The sequence below is a fragment of the Propithecus coquereli genome, unplaced genomic scaffold (assembly GCF_000956105.1).
Source record: "Propithecus coquereli isolate 6110/MARCELLA unplaced genomic scaffold, Pcoq_1.0 Scaffold1, whole genome shotgun sequence".
NCBI classification, from domain to species: domain Eukaryota; kingdom Metazoa; phylum Chordata; class Mammalia; order Primates; family Indriidae; genus Propithecus; species Propithecus coquereli.
The window spans coordinates 8,232,176-8,256,361 of NW_012133857.1; the positions used below are offsets into that span (position 1 = coordinate 8,232,176).

Sequence of the window (24,186 nt, forward strand, 5' to 3'; positions counted from 1 at the left end):
TCCAGCCTGGGCAACAGAGCAAGACCGTGTCTCTTAAAAAAAGAAAAAATTATTTTAATTAAAAATATAATAAAGGTGGTGTTATGAAGTACTAGGAAAATAATAGATTTGATTAAGTTGGAGCTCTACATCACTCCAAACCCAAAAAATTAAATTCCAAATAAATACCTAATTGTGTAAATAAAGCCAAACATTCTAGAAAAAGCATAAGAGAATATTTCTGTATTCTTGGAATGACATGAAACTCAGTATCCATAAGGGAAAAGATTGACAAATTTGGCTACATTAGAAGTTCCAGTGGCAAAAGGCATTTTAGTATTTTAAAAAATACAAACTGTGATAAACAATTTGCAACTGTTTGTAAAGACTACACACATTAATACAAAAAATAAAATGACTCAGTAGAAAAATGGACAAAGGATATGAATGGGCAATTCACAGGAGATAGTCAATAAAAATAAAAAGTATTCAGTCTCACAAATAATCAGAGATGCAAAGTAAAGCAATGAGATTACTTCACCATTAGACTGGCAAGAATCAAAAAGATCTGCTAGTGGAGCATAAATCAATGCAATATTTCTGGAAGTAATCTGGCACTAGCAGAGTGTATCTACATTCTGACTTGAGAGTCTCACGCTGAGAATTCACATCTCAGAAACATTTACACACATATGCAAGACATATGTCCAGAAAGTTCATTTCATTTTCGTGTGTAAGAACAGCACAAGTGGACTTACCGTTGGCCAAAGGTCTGCAGTGGGGAGATGCCCAGGCATGCCAGGGAGAACTTGATGTTGGTCAGAGGCACGGCCAGGAAATTACTGAAGATGTAAGTACAGATACGTCGCTGGCCAACTCTGCCTGTGTTCCGCATCTGTACAATGGGGACGAGACCGAGGGAGAGAAGGTGCACATGAGCCACGTACATGTTTTCATGATAAGCTAAAGCAGAGAAATAGAACCACAGTGATGAGTTATTATCAAGCTGGATATATTCATTTAATGTGGAGGTGTCAGCAGGCCCATGCTGTCTCTGAAGGCTCCAGGGGAGACACTGTTCTATGTCGTTCTCCTAGCTTCTGATGTTGCCAACAATCATATGGATGTATATACAACCTGACTGCCTGAGCTTTGTCAGTCATTGTTTTAAGGAATTCAAGATACATTATCCTATGCCAGCCAGAGGCCCCAGCCTGGCTCACATCCTGGCCTCCTTCAGCCCTAATCAGGGTCCCCTTGACCAACTAGAGACCTTCCGGCACTGCCCAGCCTCATTTGCAGCCTGTTTCCAAAAGGCCCTCCAGCAGGAAGGACGGGTGCAAGGAAGCCTCCCCAGAGGGGTCCCTGGAACAGAGGATGCTTGCGAGGGAGGCTCTCCATGCATCCCCTTCCCAGCTCCAGGGCTAAATACCCGCACGTGCTCTGCAAGTACAAGCACGGGCCCCTGCCCTGCCACTACTGGGGCTCCCTTTCACACCCTTGGACATGGGTCCCAGCTCACAAGCAAGACACAAAATGCCACTATGTCTTCCCAGCCACGTTGCTTCCCAGAGCCCAGAGAAAGAAACAGAACTGAAGCCAAGCTCTGTTCCTCTTCCTTCGGAGCACCCCACCCTCCTTTCTCCAGAGCCAGAGCACGTGAAGCCACCCCGCCCCGCCCCCCACCCCGGGCCCTGGTTGCACGTTCTTCCCCAGACCCCGCCCCCTCCACTGTACCTTTTGCATCTTTAGAATTTCGTACTGGGTGCAAGTATTACTCATTCAAAAAATTGAAAATTTTAAAGCTCGGTTGGCCAAAAACTAAAAAAAGAAAAATGCTTGAAGTATTACTTCTCCAGAAACGTGTTTGGAAAAGCAAGATGCCGTTTTTCTTAGGAATGCAATTGGCCTGAAGAAAAAGCCAACCAGGTACCCCCAGGGGTCTTAGGGGCCTACTCCACTGTGAGGCCAAGGTCCAGGCAGGATGAGCCCTTCTGGCCTGCAGGCCGCTCACCTTTATAGAGAATTCGGGCTACTGGAAACACATGAACACCTCAGAGGCGATTGTTTCCTTAGACTCCACTATTTCTGCAATGACGACATCTTTGATGACTGGCTCATCTTCGGACATAGCCAGGCTGCCAGTGTAGCATAGCTATTGGAGTCCAAGGTCAGAGTCACTTCTGATACTGCCAAAGAGCTAGGGAGAGGTTGGGGTGGTCATTTATCAAAGGCCCCCAATATGAATTTTCATCATCAGGCGCCGAGTTAGATTAACTTTGGATGGATTGAACTGGGTAACCTTGGGCGTGTCCTGTCCTCTGCTGAGAAAACAAGACGTTGGGCTCCAGATGGAACTAATAGTTGACTTGCCGTCAGGATGTCCTGCTTATTCTCAACACTATGCCCTGCGCACCCTCAACCATTGACTAGAGTGGGCCTCTGAGACACAGTTGCTGCCACCATAGAAGACTTCTCATGATACTTTCAGCATCCCTGATTTTCAACTCAGTGACAGACCCAGGCTCCTGGTCCAGTGGTCTCTTTGGCCCACGTTTCCTCTGCGGCAGGATTTCTTGTGACTACCAAATGGTAGGTAATCAATAAATGTTTGTATTTACAAAGTTTGTTAGTGTGTAGATGTAGTCCACAGAGAAGAGAGGGATCTCAAATGGCGGAGACATTGGTCCCTCTTGGGGCCTGAGGCCTCTTCTGCCCCTGGTTCTGCTGCCCTGACCTTGGATCTGCGTGCTCTTACTGAGGACACACAGCTTTGCCACCCTCTTGCCCGTGTACATCTGCGGTCAAAGGAGCCCAGGATGTTGACATTCTGTGGGAAAGCCGTCCTCCTTTTGGGAATCGCAGTGAAATTGACAGGGTTTCCCAACAGCACAGGATCTGCCTGGCAGCATCCAGTCTGAGAGACAGAAAGGAAAAGAATGAGGAGAAATGAGCAGAGCCTCCGAGACCTGAGGACGGCACTGGTGCGGCAGCTGGCGGACGCCGTTGTCTCCCTCTCTGTTCTGTCCTATCCCTCCCTCCCTGAAGCTCCCCTCACTCTGCCTTCTTTTTTGAAGACTCCTCCTGGCTTAATCATTTTTTAATCAAGTTTGCCGTTTTCAAGACAAAGGTGGGGATAAGATTTTATTCAAGAGACAGCAGCCTTGAGACAGGGATTTCCGAAATTGGTTACAAAGCCCTCCACCCACGTCCACTCTGAACGCACAGAGACTGCAGAGTGGAGAACCCCAGTTTTGTCCTGAGCTACCCTGGTAGCTGTTGCTTGACTCAGTTCAATTCAAGAAATATATACTGCAGGTCTACATCGTGGAAGGTTCTATACAAGCTCACAGTGAACTCAGGGGTCCAAACTGACCTACTTGTAACTGTGCAGCAAAGGGTGGGAAAAGCCCCGGCTTCCTGATGCCATCTGCCACCCCAGAGCACAGCAAAGCCACCCTCATCTATGAGCCCTTAATATTTCCTGACTTCCTCTGACTCACGTCCCAATCTGTTTGTCCCTGTCTAGACTCTGAACCTTTGAGAAAGCCATATGGAGTTGTCATTTCCTCGGCACCTGGTACAGGAGCCACAGCCAATGCGCCACAGAGGACAGAAAGCTCCCACCAGATCGAGGAACGTCAGGAACAGACGTTGCAGTGTCTGAGCAATGGGAGCGTGAGGATAGACGGGATTGCAAGAGAGAGAGCTCCAGGTGTGGAAAGCGTGCGCAGAGGTCTGGCAGGGAGAGCAGCCAGCCATTTCTGGGAGCAGCAGGCAGCACGGCTGGGGGACAAACTCAGGAAGGGAGCTGGAGGCTGCTCTCAGGGCCAGGCAGGCCAGGCTGAGAAGTCCATATTTAATTTGCTGGGCACCAGGGAGCACGGACAGTCTTAGCGAGGTGAATCAGCTGGTCAAACAATGCAAAGACCTCAGTTAGGACATTTTTAAAAAGAGGTGCAAGTCTTACTTGCCCCTCACAAGTCCTAAAAGCCCTACCTGAAGAAAGACCAATGCAAAAGCAACCAGAACACCCTCTGAAGGGCAGCCAGGCTGGGAAGAGGAACTGGGGGCTCAGGCAGGGAGGACGCCCTGGGGCTAGGACAGCTGTCTGCAGATGTGGAAGGGGACCTGCCCTCCACAGGCAGCTCCAGCACCCCAGCCAGGATGAGCAGGAGAGAGAAGAGGGTCCACTCTAAGGAGAACGAGGTCAGGATGTCAGGAGTAGCTGCTCATCTCAGGACAAAGGAAACACCTGGGCGGCACCTGTGTCCCCATTTCCTCACCTCCTGCCCACCCTCCCTTGGGCTCCATCTACCCCACTTCTGGACATCCCTACCTGGATAACCTCCAGCCATCCCGAATTCACCCTGAAATCTGGCTCCTCTTCCCTCTCAGGATTGTCTGCCCCATCCCCTTTGTGTGCCCAAGCACACAAATGGCACCTCCACGTATCGAATGACCCATTGGAACCAGAAACCCAAGGAACACACCTATGCCTGACTACATATGCTCCATCTGCCCCCACCATGCCAGACCTGCCTCCAGAGACGTCCCTGGCTTGTGGGGTCTCTGGAGACCGTATTGTGCAATGGGACAAGCGAGGACTTAGGAGTCAGAGAAACTTAACTCCAGAACCCACTTTGGCCACTTGTTAGCTGTGTGAGCTTGGACAAGTAACTTGGCATCTCTGAGCCCCAACTCTGCCTCCCTAAAATGTGAATTGGAGGACGAACCTCACAGGCTGCTGTGAGGACTGAGTGAGGTGAGAAACATATGTGTTTAGCATTGAGATTGGCAGGTAGTAAATGCTTAAGAAATATTAGCTGCTACTATAACCACTAATTAGTAATAATTATTATTAATAGTAAGTGGCTGATAATGGTAGCTACCATTGTTGGTGATAAATGGTAGCTATAGTAGAACATCAGTGTAGTGATTCATAATCTTTATTATCATCACTACCATCTTTTTTTTCTTGTATTTCTTAATTTACGCCGTAAGCTATCTTTGGCTAAACCATTATCATCTTTTTTTTTTTTTGAGACAGAGTCTCACTCTGTTGCCCTGGCTAGAGTGAGTGCCATGGTGTCAGCCCACCTCACAGCAACTCCACACTCCTGCGCTCAAGCGATCCTCCTGCCTCATTCAGCCTCCTGAGTAGCTGGGACTACAGGCATGCACCACCACGCTCGGCTAATTTTTTCTATATATTTTTAGTTGTCTGATTAATTTCTTTCTATTTTAGTAGAGACGGGGTCTCGCTCTTGCTCAGACTGGTCTCGAACTCCTGAGCTCAAACAATCCGCCTGCCTCGGCCTCCCAGAGAGCTGGGATTACAGGCGTGAGCCACCGCGCCCAGCCAATCATTATCATCTTGACCAGGACTCAGCACACTATGGCCTGTGAGCCAAACCTCGCCCAGCATCTATGTTTGTCAATGAAATTGTACTGGGACACGGTCACACTCATGCACTTACCTGTGGGTCTCTGGCTGCTCTAGAGCTGCCCCTGCAGAGCACAGTAGCTGCAACAGAGAATGTGCAAAGCCTAAAACATTCGCTGTCGGGTCCCTTATAGGAAAGGTTTGCTGACCCCTGATCTTGACTATTGCCATAGTCTTGGTGACTCAGGGGCTGGGTTAGAAGGAGCCCAGTGACATGGCCACCATCTGGGCACCTGTACTCACAGGTGATGGCATTCTGGCCCTCGTGGCCCATCGCCCGGGTGCTGATGTCTTCCCCGATGCTCGTGGTCTCCACTGGGACTAGGTGTCACTCCTCTCACCACTTCACCAACTCCACCCGCCAGGTGAGCGCGTGGCCATCACCTCTGAGAACAGGAGCTTGGTGTGGCGAAGGCCCACAGCAGAAGGGACCCGAGGAGAAGCGGGGAGGATGGCTCTCAGGGAGGATCCCTGGCCCACCCTGCCGAGCCCAAGTGGCGGCAACAAACCCAACCCAAGCAGGACTGGCAAGCACACTGTGCCCAACAGGCGCCTGGCACTCCTCTGCTAGGCCACCCTCAACTGTTCTGAAAAGAGGGGCACAGCCCAGCTTTGACTCGAAGAGTGCCAGGGAAGCCTCTGTCCAGTAATGGGAGGTCACGCTGCCTGTTAAACTCCTCCCAGCACACCCGTTCCCAGTGGAGCACAGCCATACAACCTGGGTCTGGCTCCTGGCATCAAATCTTGAAGGCATGTGACCTGGAGCGCATCACTTTAGCCCTCTGTGCCGCCATTTCCTAGAAAACCGGGAAGGAAAACAGCACTCGCCTCATACGGCCATTGTGAGGATTCAATGACATAATGCAGGCAAAGCACTCGGCTGTTGCTGTGGATCTGGGCCCGTGGAAACATGCCTGTCCTGAGCACTCTCTCTTAAATCCCTAGCATGTGGATAGAGAGGTCTTTATCAGTCCTTGACAACTTAGTGAGAAGTGGTCAGCCAATCCTCAGTATGGTTTTGGTTTTTACGGGCATCAGGCTTTCAGTGTCCATTACCTTATTGAATCCTCAACACACAGGCTCATCTCCCTCCTCTTCAAGCAGCCAGACCTGTGAATTCAGTACAATGGAAGATGAGCACCCAGGAGAGCTCGACTCCCAACTGTTATGGTCCGGAGAGCAAGAAGAGACCACTTAAGACCGAAACTGAGCCAAATTATGAGTCTTTATTAGCTGGCCAGCGACTACCCCTGCACCGCTTAGAGGTAGCAGCGCAGAAAGCAGCTCTGAGCCAGGAGGGGCCAGCTCTTTTACTTTTTTTTTTTTTTTTTTTTGAGACAGAGTCTCACTCTTTTGCAGGGGCTAGAGTGAGTGCCGTGGCGTCAGCCTAGCTCACAGCAACCTCAAACCCCTGGGCTCAAGCAATCCTCCTGCCTCAGCCTCCCGAGTAGCTGGGACTACGGGCATGCGCCACCATGCCCGGCTGATTTTTTCTATATATTTTTAGTTGGCCAATTAATTTCTTTCTATTTTTAGTAGAGACGAGGTGTCGCTCTTGCTCAGGCTGGTTTCGAACTCCTGAGCTCAAACAATCCGCCCGCCTCGGCCTCCCAGAGAGCTAGGGCTGGGCCAGCTCTTTTAAAGGCAAAACCACACACTGATAAATCATCTAATTGCTTGCACAAGCAGTTACAGAAGCAAAAAAGCGTTAGTCCTAACCATGGTGCAATCTTATCTTGGGCCAACATGGTCTGGGAGGTTTTGGGAATTCTCCATTTCTCTTAGATGAGTTCCGTAGGAGTTACAAGTCACAGCTGCAACTTTACTTTGAAGCAAACATAACAACATTAATCTTAGCTAAAATACATTTGACATCTCATTATCCAAGCCATACCACCTTCCACACAGGAGGCGCTGCTGGGCCGCTCAGTGCTCCGGGGCGTTCCGACCCTCTGGCCCAGGTAACTATTTTATCTTGTGGACAGCCGTGTGAAAGGCACGGTTTTCTTCCTTACATTCTTAGGTGCACTAACGAAGGCGAGATGGCAGGTTTGGGGTCAGATAAGGGTCAGCTGAAAACTTCCCACTCTCTTAAGCAAGCAAGCAAACATAATACAGAAGCTAATGGCTGGTTATTTGCTGCCTATGGTCCCTAGGCCTTAACACCAACCTAAGGCTGGCTCTGCCCCTAACTCGTGGACTAGCCATGGGCAGCCCCACTCTCCCCCTCAGTCCTTGTTTATAGAGTGAGTGGATTAGGTAGGCTTCTAAGTCCCCTTTCTGGCCAAGGAACAGCGTTTCCTCTGTCTCTCAGGCAGATGGTGGCACGGGCTGCTCACTGCCTGGTTGCCATAGCTACTGTCCCCACCTCAGCAGATGCTACTGGAACTCCCTGGACAAAAAGAGCCCTCATGCCCTGCTGAGAATCTCTCAGCAGAATGCAAGGGGGCATGGGCGGGTCACCAGCCCCTCCCACCATCGGAGGGCCATCTCCCGCCACCCTCACCCCCATTATAAGGGCAGTGCCTGGTCTGGAGAAACGTGGAGGCCGGTTTTACTTTTAACAGTACTTTTTGCCTTCAGGCCAGGTGGGTTCATACTGCAGCTAGAGAAATCAAGGGTCCCACACTGAGGGGTTTGGGGACAGCAGAGAATTTTAAAATTTTCTTTTGAATGCCTCTGGAGACCTGCATGTCGTGTCTCTGGGTTCCCACTTTCCAGGTTGCACACCCCCATTGACTCACTGGCCCTACGGGCAGGTGAATTTGCTATTCCTGGGATGAGGCACAGCAGACTGAGACTTATTGCTAGAAAGACCTATAGAGGCATCTACTTCAGGGATCTGCCCAGTGTCCCATGAAAGCTGAGGTCCCTGAGGAGCTGCAGGATGGGGCAGGGGTGTCAGGGATTTAGGGGCAGGCTCGTCCCCAGTCACACTTCAGCTAGAGCAGTTCTGCTTTTACATAACGAGGTGTCACATAAAGTTTCCTTCTGAAGGGTTTAACTGCTAAATTTGAAAACTATCGATCTCTCCTGGGTGGAGCTGGAGCCCAATTCTTCTAAGTGAAGTATCACAAGAATGGAAAAACAAACACCACATGTAAGCACCATTAAATTGGTACTAATCGATCAACACAAACGCAAATACAAAAGTAACATTCATCGAGGGCAGGTGGGAGGAGGGAGGAGGGGATAGGCAAATTCACACCTAACCGGTGCAGTGCGCGCTGTCTGGGGGATGGGCATGCTTGTAGCTGTGACTGGCGGTGCAAAGGCAATTTATGTAAGCAAAACATTTGTACTCCCATAATATTCTGAAATAAAAAAAAACATAATAAATAAATAAAACTATTGATCTAATCTACTTTTCCCTTATTGGGCAGACTTTTGTCTTTCCTACTGGGACTCACATTTAAAATAAACATAACTTCATTCCATAGATTTTCCAAGCAACTTCAGACCAACCCCATGCCTTTGTTTCCCCAACCCCCAAGACCCTTCCAGCTACAAAAAGTCTCCTGTCGTACCCAGGAACTGGTAACCCATAGCCAAGTAAGATAATCATGCCCACTATATCCAGCTTAGGCCGTGATCCTAGTCCAGCCACTTGGAGCTGTGTGACCTCAGGCAACTCACTTCACCTCTCTGAGCCTTATTTTCCTCATTTGTAAAATGGGGATAATAACAGAACCTATTTCAAAAGCTTAGTTGTGAGTTAAATGGGTCAAGTAGGTCTCACACGTGACACATGTATCATTCCTGTCATCAGAATTATTAGTAGCTTTAGCTTTATAAAAATACCTGGCAAACTGAAGCCCCTGCTCAGTGGGAATGGCAGGAGTGATTGGGTATGTTTTTGTTTTGGGAAATTTTTACTAAAACTTTCCCCACCTGCTTGGCTGCATACCCAAGACCCATAGAACCCGGGGCCAGGTCTGGAGAGCAACACAGATGCAGAATGCCCTCCCGCCACCCCCCTCACCCTGGCTGCACTCCTGCGGCGTGCCATCCACTGCCTGCCAGCCACCCTAGCCCTTGGGCAGTGCCAGTGACTTCATCCAGGTGTCCTTCCACCTGTGAGCATTCCTGCAGCAGGTCAGGAACGGCCGCACCCCAGCCCACCCAAGCATATTAGAGACAGATATGCCCAAACTGCCAGGGACATCTTCATTACCAGGGACACAATGAGGTTGTTCTCAGGGGTTGGGGAACCTTTGCCAACACTGGCAAGGGAGGGGCCATCACTGAGTCCCATCCATCCCCGAAAGCCTCACAGGGCACAGAGCTGGGTGCAAGTGGGCAGGGTGGGGAAACCTCATGAGACCCCGATCATGCCCCTGGCTCCCAAAGGGCCCAGGAGTTCTCACCCTAAATTCAATGAACTCCCCAAGCAGGACCAAATCTGTATCTTGACATCTTCCATGTTTGAGGCATAGTAGACACCTAATAAACTTTTGTTGGATGAATGGATAAAATAACAGTTGCAATCCTTTGCTAGTTTGTAGACTGCCCCTTGCAGGGATTCTGATCTTGTTGATCAGTAATTTTGAAACTTGCCAGTATTTGAATTCATATTAACTCTTGCTATTTTTAAGTTGGTTCTCTTAGTTTCCTAGATGGACAATTACAGTCATCCCTCAGTATCCATGGGGGATAGGTTCCAGGACCCCCGAATACACCCACATTTGTGCATACTCAAGTCCCGCAGTCAGCCCTGCGGAACCCACCTACATGAAAAGTCGGCTCTCCATATATATGGGTTTCACACCCCGCAAATAGTATTTTCCATCTGAGTTTGGTTGAAAAAAGTCTATGTATAAGTGGACCCTCACAGTTCAAACCCATGTTGTTCAAGGGTCAACTGTGTAACTGTATATCATCTGCAATGGTATGGTTTTAGTGCCTCCTTTCCAATAGTGTCAAGTCTTTTGTTTTTTCTTGCCTTGGTACATGAACTAGAACTTCTGAGCAACTTTTGAATAAAGGCTGTGAGAACCGGCATTGCTGTCTGGCCCCAGCTTCTGCTGGAAAGCCTCAGGTTTTCATAGTCATGCCCCGACTGCACCTCCTCCTCCATTCCCTGTGCAACTTGCCTATTCCTTTTCTCCTCTGAGGTCACTTTTAGCTTGCAAGGGGTCCATGTGCTCAGGATCAGAGAACTAAGAAAACAGAGCTTAATGCTGGCCGGTGGGTACCAGTTACATCAAAGGTTTCAAGCAGTGCTTTATGCCAGATCTCCAGGCCGGGTGCTAGCAACGTTGAATGCAGATTCCTGGCCTTCACCTCTAGAGGCAAAGCCTCCAGCACAGGACTCTGCATTTTTAACAAGCACCCCCAGGTGACCCAGGTGCAGATTGTCCAATGCTAAATGTTAAAAAATACTGAATTTCAGGAGGAGTGAGCACCTGCCTACAACTTGAATCAGTCTCTGAAGGGGCTGAAGGGCCCATGGTACAGTGGAGTCTGTGGGTTGAGAGGGTCTGGAGACTGGGCTGGGGCTAGAAAACCCCTGGGAGAAGGAGGCAGGCCAAGGTGAGAAGGAGTGTTACCGAAAGTTCGGCACTTGTCCCCAAGGCTGCATCAGAAGAATGAGGACAAGTGGTTTGAGGAGAAGGAAAGGGACATTTATTAATTTGCTGACGGATCAGGGAAATGACAGACTCCTGTCTTAAAATACCAACTTTCGTAACCATAAGCAGAATACAGAGCTTTTAAAGGAAGGGTTTTCAGCTTCAGGGTATTGTTGTTTAACTACAGTTGATGAGTCTGATCTGTCCCATCTCCTGTAAAAATAAACTCCTGACTTCTGCTGGTAACTCCACCTGCCCTGAAGGTTCTGTTGAGCCATCTCCTATAGCACAAAGAACAAAGGACACTCCCCTGTCCCTTCCCACCACTGGCCTGAGATGGGGATGCAGGTTTTAATTCTCAAAAAGAGTGCGGGAAGTTTTAAAGAGACAGCTTGTGATACATTTTGCCCTGTTCAGGCCATTCCCTCTGTTACAGGAGGGACCCTACCAAGCAGAGTTGGAGGTCACAATGGTCATTGCTTTGCCCATCTCATTCACATAGATGTCCACCATGAGTTCTTTGCCATGTCGTGGGCTGACTCGAAGATTGTCACGTTGCACACTGGGATGCCCAACACTCCCAGCACCCAGCACTGAAATGCCCCTGGGTGGGGGTGATTGGCAACTGTGGGGGCTGGGAGCCCCTCCCCTGGTACCTTTCCCCTCGGCCCCTGGGCCTCCTGCCTGCCTGCGGTCAGGATCCCGGAGAACACCCAGCACTGGCCGAAGGACACGGGCTGCCTTGTGATGTCGCTCTGCTGCAGGAAGGGAGCTCTGTCTGTCCACGGGGTTGTGCCACCCCTGCAGTCCCCAGACCAATTCCCAACAAGCATGCCTTTGCCATTCTGAACCTTCACCTGACACACACATGTGTGAGGTCAGCGTCCACCCCTCAGCCTGGCCACCCAGCTCCCAATGCGGACACCCCAGAGTGTCTCAGGACATTTGGAGGACAGAGTTTGTCCAGGGCAGGCAGGGCACCCAGAAGGGCCAAGGAGCACACCAACTGTGTCACCTGGGGTAGATGCTTCCTGCCTGTGCCTGTTTCCTCCTTTGTAAACTGGTGATCATTATAGCACCTACCTTTAGAGTGGATTTGAGGATGACCTGGGTTAAGCTATGCCTGTCTGGGCATCTTACATTTCTAAATTAATTGTCAGTGGCTCGCATCTCTCCCAACCTCTGAGGAGCCCTGGGTGGACAATCCTTTGCATTTTATTAATATAAAAACCAGAGAGAAGGCAAAGCCACATGAGTACATCTGTTAAAGCACTTACAACAGTACCTTAGCACATAGTAAGCACAAGATAAATAATTAAAAATTAACAAATGGCCCAAATTTAGACTGTCAATGAAATCTCTAAAAAAGGCTGTACAGGGAGGCCCAGAGGAACCCTCTGAAAACACCAAAGAAGGTGACATAGTCACAAATCTTTGATCTGGTGGTCTGGGTTTGACCTCCCCACCCTCTCACCCCCTCCTGGCCTGCATATTAACATTCTTTGCAAACCCCATCATGCCTTGTGAAGAGCACAATTACACGGCCTCAGTTTCCCAGGGTGTTCAAGATGTCAGTTTGTTAAGTCGAAACTCTTACATTATGCCACAATTCCCGAGTCCTGTTTTGGGGTTTGTTTGGTTTTAGTTTACAAGGAGCCTCAAAAACTGGTGTGGCCTCTTCTGACCTCTGGGGTTGTTACCAAAAGCTCGGCCACTTGTCCATGAGGCCAAATCAGAACGAGGACAAGCGATTTGAGGAGGAAGGAAAGAGACATTTTATTACTTTGCCGGCAAAGGTGGAAAAATGGCAGACCTTCTCCTCTCAGAATCCAAATTTCCCGAACGTTAGCAGAAAGACAGAGCTTTTAAAGGAAGGGGTCTCAGCTTCAGGCAATTACTGTTCAGCTACAGTTGATGATTCTGGTCATCCATCTCTGTTGAAGACAATCTCGTGACCTCCGCCCAGGACCTCCCTTTACCCAGTGGGGCTGGGCCATCTCCTGTTGCACAAATAAACAAAAGACTTACCCTGCCCCTCCCAACCCCTGGCCTGAGGCAGGGTGCAGGCTTCAGTTCTCAAAAAGGAGTGGAGCATGTTTTAAAGAGACAGACAATATTTTCGCCTTTTTTTTTCAGGCCACTCCCTCTGTTACAAGGTAGCATGGCTGGACAACAGGCCACCCCCACACCCAAGAGTGATCAGAAGGAATGAAAACAGACAAAAGGGAGACTAGCAAAGTGTCCTGGTGGAAGCAGTGCTGCACACACCCTGTCCTGTCACCCAGTCACCTCCCTGCTTGGGGCTGCAGCTCCCTCCTGCCCCATAGTGGCCACAGCCTGTCAGTGCCTGCAGGCCCCGCGCTGGCTGTAGAGCGGCTGGCCGGGAGGAGAGGTGGACGAGGAATGGGGAGCCACGCTGAGCCCAAAGGACACTCGCTCAGACTTTCAAAACTCCTAATGCACTATGTTCCATTTCCTGTGGAACAAAGCACAGTCCTGATCCCAGGCGTGGCAGGTAGCCTCCAAGACGGCCCCAGTAATCCCGTCTCCTAGACGTAGTGACTGACTTCAAACCAACAGGACACGGGAGAGTGAGGGGCTGTCACTTCTGAGATGAGGTTACAGAGGCTGTGGCTTCCAGCTTGGGGGCTCCCTCTCTCACTGGCTTGCTCCGAAGGAAGCCGCTGCCATGCTGGCAGCTGCCCCACGGTAGGGTCTGTGTGGCGAGGACCTGAGGCTGCCCCTGGCCGGGTGAGTGAGCCCAGAGGGGGCTCCTTGCCAGTCGGGCCTTCAGGTGCCTGCAGTCTGTGAGAGACTCTCAGCACCCAGCTAAGCCACACCTGGGTTCCTGACCCACAACAGGTGAGACGATGGTAACTTGTTACACAGCAATATAAAATGAATGCGCGTGGGTACTTGCCTGGTGAGGACTAAACTTGGATCTTTTTCTTTTGCCCAAATTCCTTTTTAAGGGGCCTGGTAAGTCACGCCTGCGGAAGATAAATCTCACTAAACAGGTTTTGTTAGATATAATGTGGCTTGCTTCCCAACCTGCCTCTGGCACAGGTCACATGAGAGATAGAGGACCCTCTTACCTTAACTCAAGCATCCTAGAAGATCTTTATCTTAAGCTCAAGCCAGTCCTCAGGTCTGGACCTCCCAGAGTGCTCAGACCCTTATCTTAAACTCAAGCATTTCCTTTCCACTGACGCCTGGTCTTTTAGACAAAGCTTAACTCTTCCAGCCAATTGTGAACTAAAGAATCTCTAAACCCACCTATAACCTGTAAGCCCCAGCTTCAAGATGTCCTGCCTTTTCGGGCCAAACCAATGTATGTCTTCCATGGATTGATTCATGACTACGTGTAATTCCTGTCTCCCTGAAGTGTATAAAACCAAACTGTAACCCAACCACAGTGAGTCCACTTGCTCAAGGCTTCTTGGGTGTTGCTCTTGGCCATGGTCCTCAAACTTGGCTCAGAATAAACCTCTTTAAATTATTTTTGGATTTTTTTTTTTCTGTCCGCACTGGTATGGGAGCTGTTGTTAGGCCAGCCTGCCAGAGGCTTTGGCTGCGGGTCAGAAATTTATGGTGGGGCCAGGCTCTGTGGTCCACACCTGTAATCCTAGCACTTTGGTAGGCCCAGGTGGGAAGATTGCTTGAGGCCAGGAGTTTGAGACCAGCCTGAGCAAGACCCCAACCCCAAAAAAAAATAGAAAAAATTAGCTGGGCGTGGTCCCAGCTACTTGGGAGGCTGAGGCAGGAGGATCGCTTGAGCCCAGGAGTTTGAGGTTGCGGTGAGCTATGATGACGCCACGGCACTCTAGTAAGAGTGACAGAGTGAGGCCTTGTCTCAAATGTAAATCAAGTAGGCACATCAATGGCCACATATTTGTAGGGGTGAAGGAGCAACATTCACAGGGTCCTGGGAGGGGAACACTGTCAGGCCTGCAGCTGAGGGCATCCAAGGTTGGCTGGGGTTCTGAGATTTCCAAACACGGAACCCAATATTTGGTAACCTAATTTTGGAAGTGACTCCTGCAACATCTTGGAGTTCTGAGGTGCTTGCACTTGGCTCACAGCTTGAAGAGGTGGCTTGGAAGGTGTTAGGAGGGAGCACCACACTGGAGGCAGCACAGCTGGCTCGATCACCTTGGCCAACTGCCCTTTCTCCCCGGGCTAGTCTCCTGGTCTCTGAAACAGGCATCGACTTCGCCCACTGCTTCCCAAACTCCAACACACGTGGGAATCACCAGGGAGTAGGCTACTAATAGGCCCACAGTGTGTCAGGCTTTGGGCTGGGCACTTGTTATGTGTTACTGAGTCCTCATAATAACCCCAAAGATGGGATAACAGAAGCCTAGAGAGGCTTGTCCCAGAGTCTCGAGCTTGAAAGGAGAGAAGCGGCCAGGTGTGTGCAAGTCCACCTGCACCACCGGGAGCTAGGGCCTCTCCGTCTACTAATGACTCCATCTCCCTTTCTCATTCTTGCTAGGTTTGTTCCAGGTGGGAACCCAAAAAGTATGTATAGGACAGAATGTGGTTAATGGAAAACATAGGCTTGTAAAACAGTAGCTGCAGGAGTCTGGAGAGTCCCCGGACATTGTAAATCTAACAGACAGCTGCAGCCAGCATTCCTTCCCCCGCCCTCCCTGATAGAGATGAAGTTTAGCCCTCCCCATCTCTCCTGATAAGGACAACACCAGAGCTGAAGGATGGATGTGACTGGGGCAGGGATCCCAGGAGCTGGTTGTTTGAAAAAGAATTTATTGCAAGCGGCTGTTCTGGCCCACTTACTCACTCCCCCCAGAGAAACCCTCTATAAAACCCAAGGCTCTCCCCTTTTTTCTCGTGGATGCTCTTTGGCCTCCATCCATCTGCGCCCCGATGTTCAAAATAAACAGCACTTTGCTACACATGAGGCTTCGTGTGTCTCTCTCTCTCATCTCCAGACCTAACAGTTCTCTCTCAGGGTCCAGCCTGGCCACCCCACTGACCCCTGGGCTGAAGAACAAACATGCCAGCATGGAGGTGCAGGGGAAGAGCAGGCGTGGTGGGTTCCACTCCTGGGCCCCAGAAGGCCAGCCCCCAATATGGAATGCAGGCCATGCAGGGAACTGGAGCCCCAACATTTAGGAGGTGCCCCATGGTGCCAGGCACACGTTCACAGCTACCCTGCAAGGAGAGCATTTCAAAAGCCCCTGACTTAAGACCTTTCAGCTCATAGACTCGCCTGGGGATAAACACAGCCGTCCACAGGTGGCAAGAACAGCCACGTGGCTAAAGTCTCAGTGGGCCTTTGGAGCGTGGGTCTCAGAGGTGTCTGTGATTGAAACTATTTGCACAATAATCCCAAGGCAATACTTGCCTTTTTCACTGTCATTCTCTGGTAAGTGTACAGAGGATGACAAACTGACACGTTGCAACCAACTTTACGAAACTGCCACTTGTTGAGCGTGGGCATAATATCAAAGAAGAATATCTTCCACTATCTGAAAAGGCTGTGGAAATATTCCTGCCTTTTTCATCTACGTATCTGTGTGAGGCCAGGTTTTCCTCATATATTTTAAGTAAAACAACGAATCGAATGCAGAAGCAGATATGAAACTCCAGCTGACTTCTAATAAGCTGGACATGAAAGAGACTTGCAAAAATGTAAAACAATGCTATTCTTCTCACTACATATGCTTCAAAAACCTAGGTTTGGGTTTGTTTTTTTTTTTTACAAAAATACATTATTTATGTTAACATATAATGGATTTATCATTCTTCTAGAATAAATAAATGTTTAAACTTTTCCATTTTAATTTCTAATACAATAAATATTTATAGATATAAACCATATAAACACAGGCTATTCGGAGTCCTAGATAATTTTCAAGAATATAAAGGGGTCCTGAGACCAAAATGTTGGAGAACTGCTGCTCTGGGCAAACTGACTTGAAGTGGGCAGGACTGAAGGGTTTCCTGGGATACGGTATTCTCAGTGCGAAAACCAGGAAAGTCCCAGGTGAACCGAAATGATTTGCTCACCTTAACTGGAGCCCTGCTTGCAGGTAGAAGAGGACCTTATGTATTAACACCATTTTGCAGATGGGGAAACTGAGGCTTGGAGAGGTAAAGCCATTTTCTGTAAGTGGCAGGGCTGGGGCTCTGAACTCAGGTCTAACTTGAAAACCTGTGCTCAGAACAGACTTCGGCAAATGTATGTTTCTTGATGGTTTTGAGTGGCGGATTGGCCATAGCACCGGTGGTGTGCTTCAAAGCGCTCACGATCCAGCTGAGCAAAAAACCTAAAAACTGCTGAGCACACTTGGCACACAGCACAAGACAGCATCAAACTGGGGCAAAGTTACTCTCTAGACTGGTGTGTTATTAGAATCTTGTATGCTGAGCCCAGGCTCCCACACCTGCCAGCGAAGAGGTGGCTCTGCGCACCAGCACCGGGTCCCTCCTCTCTGTGGGGTCCAGGGAGCTCTCATTCAGCAGAGAAATGCAGGCTTCAGGACGTTTTTCCTCAAACTATTTTGGGAAATGAAGAAAGAGGTAGTCGACAAGAGTTTGCCCTATGTCAGAAACTAACACACACCATCTAATTTGCACATCGCAGCCACCCTTGGAGTACACCGCCTCCCCTGCCTCCACCCCCACAAAAACAGTCCACCACAGCATCAAAAATTAGAAACTGCTTCATTATCCAGCCACCGGGCAATAGTTAAGTAAATCCATAGAGCTGAGGGGACAGGCATTAAAAAGAAGTGCAAGAAGAGTTTTTAATATCATGGGGAAAATTCCTTGGTAATCAAGTTAAATAAAAGAAACAGGCTACAAAGTTGTGCACACAGAGCATCACCTCAACTATGTGAGCATCAGTAATAGAAAAAAGAATGAAATACACGAACAGGCTTAGTCACTGTCACTGGGGGAGGAGGTTATGAATGATTTTTTTTCCACGTCTCTGCATTTCAGAAGTCTTCTATGTCTTTTGTGATAAGTGTGTGTTACTTTTGAAATCCTATTTCTTTTAAACCACTTTATCGAGACATAGTTTATATCTCATAAAATCTACCATTTAAACTGGACGATTCATGGTTTGAGTATATTTACAGAGTCGAAGTACATGTATTGCTTTATAATCTAAGGAGAAAAATATCAAAATAAAAGGAATAGACAATAATGTTCATGTTCCAGAAAGAGTCTGAAGGGCTGTGTGGTTATAATTCTTTGGGGTTCTTAAAGTCTCCCCTTGCTTTTCGAAGAGGGGCAGCTACCTAGGACCCAGGGATTCCCTCTTCCCCGTCCCCTCCTGTGGTCTGCATATTGGCCGTTTGTGCATCGTGCACCAGTGGGCCTCACTTTTGGGAAGTCCGTCCTCTGTTGTCCCTGCTTCCGTCCTGTCCTGGGTGTCCAGGCCAAGGGAGAGGAGGGGGAACCTCAGGCAGTTGTGTAGGGCTTGGCATTTTCCAGAAGCCTTTTGTTGCAACATCTGGTGCAAGGGAGGGTTTGAAGTTTCTGGTGCCATGGGTCCTCCCCACCTGGGCTTTAGAGCCATCCTGAGCTTCTGTCCACATTGCTGCTCTGCCTCGTGGCGTGGCTGCACGGAGACATCCATCCTTCCACTTAGCACAGGCCTCCACACCAAAGTCTTCCCCAGAAAAGTCTCCCTCAAGTTTTAGAAGCTCTTTGTCAACATCAACATTCTAATTGTAACAGGGCTTCCTTGTAAGTAATTGTCAAGTGGTTGGTTCCTTGATGAATACTCTGGAAGCTGGGAGCTGGGGAAGGACAGAGGAGGAGGGGCTTCCAGCTCAGACGTCACCACCTGTCTGCACAAGTTTGACACATGGGAGGCTGGGCTTTGCCCTGAAGCTCACAAAATGTTTTCCACAACCTTTACTGGCTATGACATAACTAAAATGGTGATCTAGCATGTGGGGCCACAGAATGACAGATCTATTACCTGACCAAAGTTCCAGGTCTTTGATATGTTTGGCCAAACCCACGTAATGGTAGCCCGTGTCATTGAGGACGTTCTCTGCTCGCTCCTCCTCAGCAGGTATGCAAACCCTGTCCTCCAAAGCAAGACCACACACACATAACATACACAGAGGCATCCTCCACCCCGGGACAGAGGCAGACTTGCCACGGGGGACTGCCCAGGCCGGGGGTCTACAAGGTGAGGGGTTTGGAACAGCAAGTGCTGGGGAGAGGGAGGTGGGTGGGAAGGAGGGTCAAGGCAGGCGTCCAGAAGAACTTTTTGAGCCAACTGCAAGGGACTTCCACTGGGGAAACCTGGGACAATCTGAGCATGGATGTAATTAACAGTATGAACTGTAAACCACTGGAAAAAAGAGAGAGGGCCCATGAGTCCATATAGATGATGGATGGATGGATGGATATGAAGGGAGGGCTCCCCTCGTAGCAGGCAGAGGTGATGGAGAGCTGGAGCCAGAAGTCACTGTGCAGCCATCACAGTGAAGAATGGTTTGGGCAAGAACCATCAGTGGGGCCGGGCGTGGTGGCTCACGCCTGTAATCCTAGCTCTCTGGGAGGCCGAGGTGGGCGGATTGTTTGAGTTCAGGAGTTCAAGACCAGCCTGAGCAAGAGAGAGACCCCGTCTCTACTAAAATTAGAAAGAAATTAGTTGGACAACTAAAAATATATAGAAAAAATTAGCCGGGCATGGTGGCCCATGCCTGTAGTCCCAGCTACTCGGGAGGCTGAGGCAGGAGGATCGCTTGAGCCCAGGAGTTTGAGGTTGCTGTGAGCTAGGATGATGCCACGGCACTCTAGCCGGGGCAACACAGTGAGATTCTGTCTCAAAAAAAAAAAAAAAAAAAAAAAAAAGAACCATCAGTGGGTGCTAAGTCTAGAGGGTTGGGAATTCTGATGAGGAGCAGGATATTTGCATGATCTTAAAGTATCTCCACATAGACTATGTATTAGTTACCAAGGAAAATACAGTAATTATATAGCAGAAGAATTGGACAATACCTTAGCCAAATTATTGCATTTAACATGCCTGACGAGAGGCAGGTAGATATTGTGTAACTCCAGATACAATTTTCCAAGAAGGCCACATCGTTTACATAATATTCTAGCCAGAGTTGCATAACCTGAATCTAAAGATGATGGATCATCAGACAAACTCAATATGAGGAACGATCTGTTAAAAAGAGGGGGCCTCTATTCCTCAAAAATACGTTCAAAATGACTAAGGCTGAGAAACTGTTCCAGATTAAAGGAGATAAAAGATGCCATGCACGGTGGCTCATACCTGTAATCCCAGCGACTCAGGAGGGCAAGGTGGGAGGATTGCTTGAGGCCAGGAGTTTGAGACCAGCCTGGGCAACACAGCAAGGCCCCATCTCTACAAACAAAAAAAGAAAAAGAAAAAAGAAAGGAAAAGAAAATTGGCCGGGTGTGGTGGTGTACACCTGTAGTCCCAGCTACTTGAGAGGCTGAGGCAGGAGGATCATTTTAGCTCAGGAGTTCAAGGCTGCAGTGAGCTGTCACTGCACTCTAGCCTGGGTGACAGAGTGAGACCTATCTCTAAAAAATAAATAAGTAAAATAAAGGAGGCCGGGCATGGACGGTGGCTCATGTCTGTAATCCTAGGACTTTGGGAGGTTGAGGTGGGAGGTTTGTTTGAGGCCAGGAGTTTGAGGTTGCTGTGAGCTAGGCTGACGCCACGGCACTCTAGCCTGGGCAACAGAGTGAGACTCTGTCTCAAAAAAAAAAAAAAAAATAACAACCCCTTTCTCTGTTGTTGGAATACACGCAGCCCTAGCTAGATCCACGGCAAGCCCAGCCTTTTAGGATAAATAATAGCTGGAGAGATAATTAGGGTAGACAGACCTTGCTGCAGCCCAATGGTACCAATTATAATAATTCTCATCACTGTCACAAAACACTTCTGTCTTTGGTCCAGGATTCTCCCCAAACCACAAGATGCTTGTTATTATGAAATATCTTGTAGGAGCAGTTGGCTCTCAGTTTAAATACCAGCTCTGCCTCTTACTAGCTATATGACCTTGGCTGGTTACTTAATCTCTCCTGTGCCTCAGTTTCCTTATATAGAAACATGGAATGGTTTGTGGCCAGCCTGGGCAACGTAGTGAGAACCTGTCTCTACAAAAAAAAATTTTTTTTTTAATTAGCCAGGTGTGGTGGTGTGCACCTGTAGTCCCAGCTACTCAGAAGGGTGAGGTAGGAGGATCACTTGAGCCCAGGAGTTTGAGGTTGCTGCAAGCTGTGATCATGCCACTGCACTCTAGCCTGGGCAATGGAGTGAGACCCTGTCTTAAATAAATAAATAAATATATAAATTTGGAATGATAACAGGGTCTCCCTCTCCCATTTGGGATTATTGTGAGAATTAAGTGAGCTAATATCTACAAATGCTTAACTACAATTATTTTGCTGGTGGGAAAACAGGCTCAGAGAGGGGGCCCAGGAGGTGGAGCTGGTGCTACTACCCCAGAATCCACTATTCTTGCTCCCCATACCCCTCTTGCTGCGGAGGGAAGGAGGCTATGCCCCTCAGCGGCATCGATGCTTCATGAGGGGTGGCCCTGGGCACCAGCAGGGCAGCAGAAACAGCGTCCCATCCCCTTACTCAGTGAGTACAGCCCTACGCCCAGCAGGCAGCCCACAATCCTGCCTTTCCGGCTGCGTCCCTAGCACGTCATAGGCCCCTGGTCACTGCTCATTCCAAAGGAGGCAGGCCACTAGCCTTCCAGGGTGCAGGGAAGGTCACCCACCGTGACCTGGGCAGTGGGGTATTCACATGTAAACATTCATTGTGTGAACACTTAAGATCTGTGTCCTTTGTACGTGTTATACATGAATAAAAATTTTTTGAGTAAAGAAATGCAACTCTGGCCCCTACCTCATTCCTACCTCTGGAGCTGACTTGCCCACCAGACTTTGTAAAAAAACCAAGACTTCAAGATGAGAGGAAATGAAGCAAAGCCCTTCTAGAGAGATTGTCACGACACCCTCAGAAGCGCTCGGATGCAGCACTGAGGCTGGGACTGGGAGCTGGCGAGGAGGGAGAGGGGGACGCGCCCGGGCGCTGGAGCAGACTGCAGCCCGCCCGTCTCGTTCCCACCCAGATCCAGCTCCTGCAAAAACCCTGAGTAATCGCTATTTTAAAATCATGGAACTCACCTAGCAATTAAGCCTCCTGGGATTTATCCTAAGGAAATGTCCACAAGCTAGTCCAAAGACCTGGCCGAGAGATGGCTCATTAGGATACTAGGAAGACGAGGGACAACCGCGAACTCCCAGCGCCCCGCAAAAGGGTGGAAAATCAGCCACCGAGGGCCCACGCACTTGCGCAGAAGCCACTGTGAACAACTCTTTTGTTGGAGAACACTGAACACAAAAGGGACATTCACAATGTCTTGCAGAGTGAAGAAATGAGAGACCGGCTGCCTCCACCTTTGTATTTAAACATAGAACAAGACTGGAAGGACAGACGATGGGTTCTTTTTGTTTACTTCTCTCTGCTCATTTCCTCCAGTGAACAGTGTTTCTTCTGAAATTGAAAGGGGAAAGGGTGAGACGTAGGAGGTTTGCCACAGTCAGCGCAATTGTGCGCTTTGGGGAGGCCTGAGGGGGAAATGCTGTGACATTTGGAGACTCGGCCTCTGCGTACTCTGCCGTGAACCGTGATGGTTTCGAGCAGCGTGACTGATGGGAAGGCAAGGAAGGGGCTGGCACTCCCCTGATGAGGCGAGGAATCAGCCAGAAGCCAGCCAGCCAGCACCCCAGCCGGCGGGTTCCCCACCTCTGTGTCGGACTCATGGTGAAGGGTCACCCGCCAGCCGTGGCAGCAGCTCGGCCATCCTCGGGTTGACCACCACCAGGGTGTGTCTGGAGATGTTAGGATTTGGCCCTGGAAACACCAAAGGGAACAGAGTCTTGACACCGGCCCCAGCTGTGGGCCACCTCCAAGAGAAGCTCCCTGCTTTAGGGGCACCTACTGCCTACTCCTTGAGCCCCCACCCTCCCCCTCCAGGTTCCTCTCTTGTCCCCTGGCCCCCTGGGCCTGGCCCCTCAATCCCTCCAGGGGCCTCATGGCCTCCCTCTGCCCGAGTGCCAATTCTGGTTTTCCACTCAGTTTAGACAAGCGTCCCCTGCTCCTCCCCTCCACCTCCTCCCTGGTCACCCTGCGGGACCCAGACCTCCAGGAGCTCCTGCCTCTGTCACACATGTCCCTGTATCTGCTTTGTGTCACTGTTTAACCCTCGCAGGCTCGTGCTACAGACAGACATGCGTGTTCACACTGGGTGACCCAGGGCAACCGCTAACCTCTCTTTCTGTCATCTGGAAGAGGCAGACGCCACCGCCAGCCCTGCAAGCTGTTGGGGGACCTTTTTGAAAAGGTCGTGTCAGGTTGTGTCATGAGCTCCAGGGAGCACTGGAGTCAAATCCAACCCTTTTCCATAGCCCACAGGTGGCCCTTGGCAAGGCTTCTCCACCCCACCCCTCCATCCTGTCACATCCTCCTACGTAAGAGAATGTCCTTTTTAGGAAATACTGATTGAAGTATTTAATAATGTAATGTCTGCAACTTACTCTCAAGAGTTCAAAAAAATCTGTCTACGTCACCCATTTACCTGTCTACCGACTGATGGAGAAGGACAGAGTAAATGTGGTAACCATTTAGGGAATCTAGACGAAGGGTGGACAGGAATTCTTACCATTCTTGCAATCTTCCTGTAAATTTAAAATTGTGCCTAAGTGACAAGTTTGTTTTTTGTTGTTTTTAAAGTGATGCGACAGACAAACAGTGCGAGGAACACACAGCCACAGTCGGGGTGCAAGGGCCATGGCGCTGCCTGAGGGAAGGGAGGGGTCTGGGGCCAGCTGGCTGGAGGGGCATCGGGTGCCCTCCTGGCCAAGACATGGCGCTGCATGGCGACTTCACCCACTCACCTTTCGAAGCATCCAGAGGGAAAACCTATCTCTGATGCCCCGTGCTCCCACAGAGTGGGTCCTCAGGGGAGCAGACAGCCCTTCTTATGTGGTCCTGGGTTAGATGTGCCCCTGCTGCGGCTGCCAAAGGGCAGGGCTGGGGAAAGGGACCTTGATTAGAAACAATAAAACCTTGGAACCTTGCATATCAGACCTAGGAAATCAGGAGCCAAGAAGAGCTGATTTAAAAAGGAAAGAAAATGGAGA

The 24,186-nt window shown here is 49.4% G+C and overlaps 1 protein-coding gene across 1 annotated transcript in view; it reads right to left on the reverse strand.

Annotated features, from left to right (window-relative positions):
- Positions 1 to 24,186, reverse strand: part of TGM4 (transglutaminase 4) — a 32,298-nt gene that overhangs the window by 730 nt on the left and 7,382 nt on the right. The window contains 14 exon segments of the mRNA XM_012665359.1: positions 738 to 874; positions 1,994 to 2,128; positions 2,131 to 2,168; positions 2,711 to 2,782; positions 2,785 to 2,896; positions 5,640 to 5,854; positions 9,405 to 9,499; positions 11,444 to 11,510; positions 11,513 to 11,852; positions 17,404 to 17,517; positions 18,956 to 18,977; positions 18,979 to 19,067; positions 22,658 to 22,843; positions 22,845 to 22,897. Coding sequence (XP_012520813.1) covers positions 738 to 874; positions 1,994 to 2,128; positions 2,131 to 2,168; positions 2,711 to 2,782; positions 2,785 to 2,896; positions 5,640 to 5,854; positions 9,405 to 9,499; positions 11,444 to 11,510; positions 11,513 to 11,852; positions 17,404 to 17,517; positions 18,956 to 18,977; positions 18,979 to 19,067; positions 22,658 to 22,843; positions 22,845 to 22,897 — 1,675 coding nt within the window.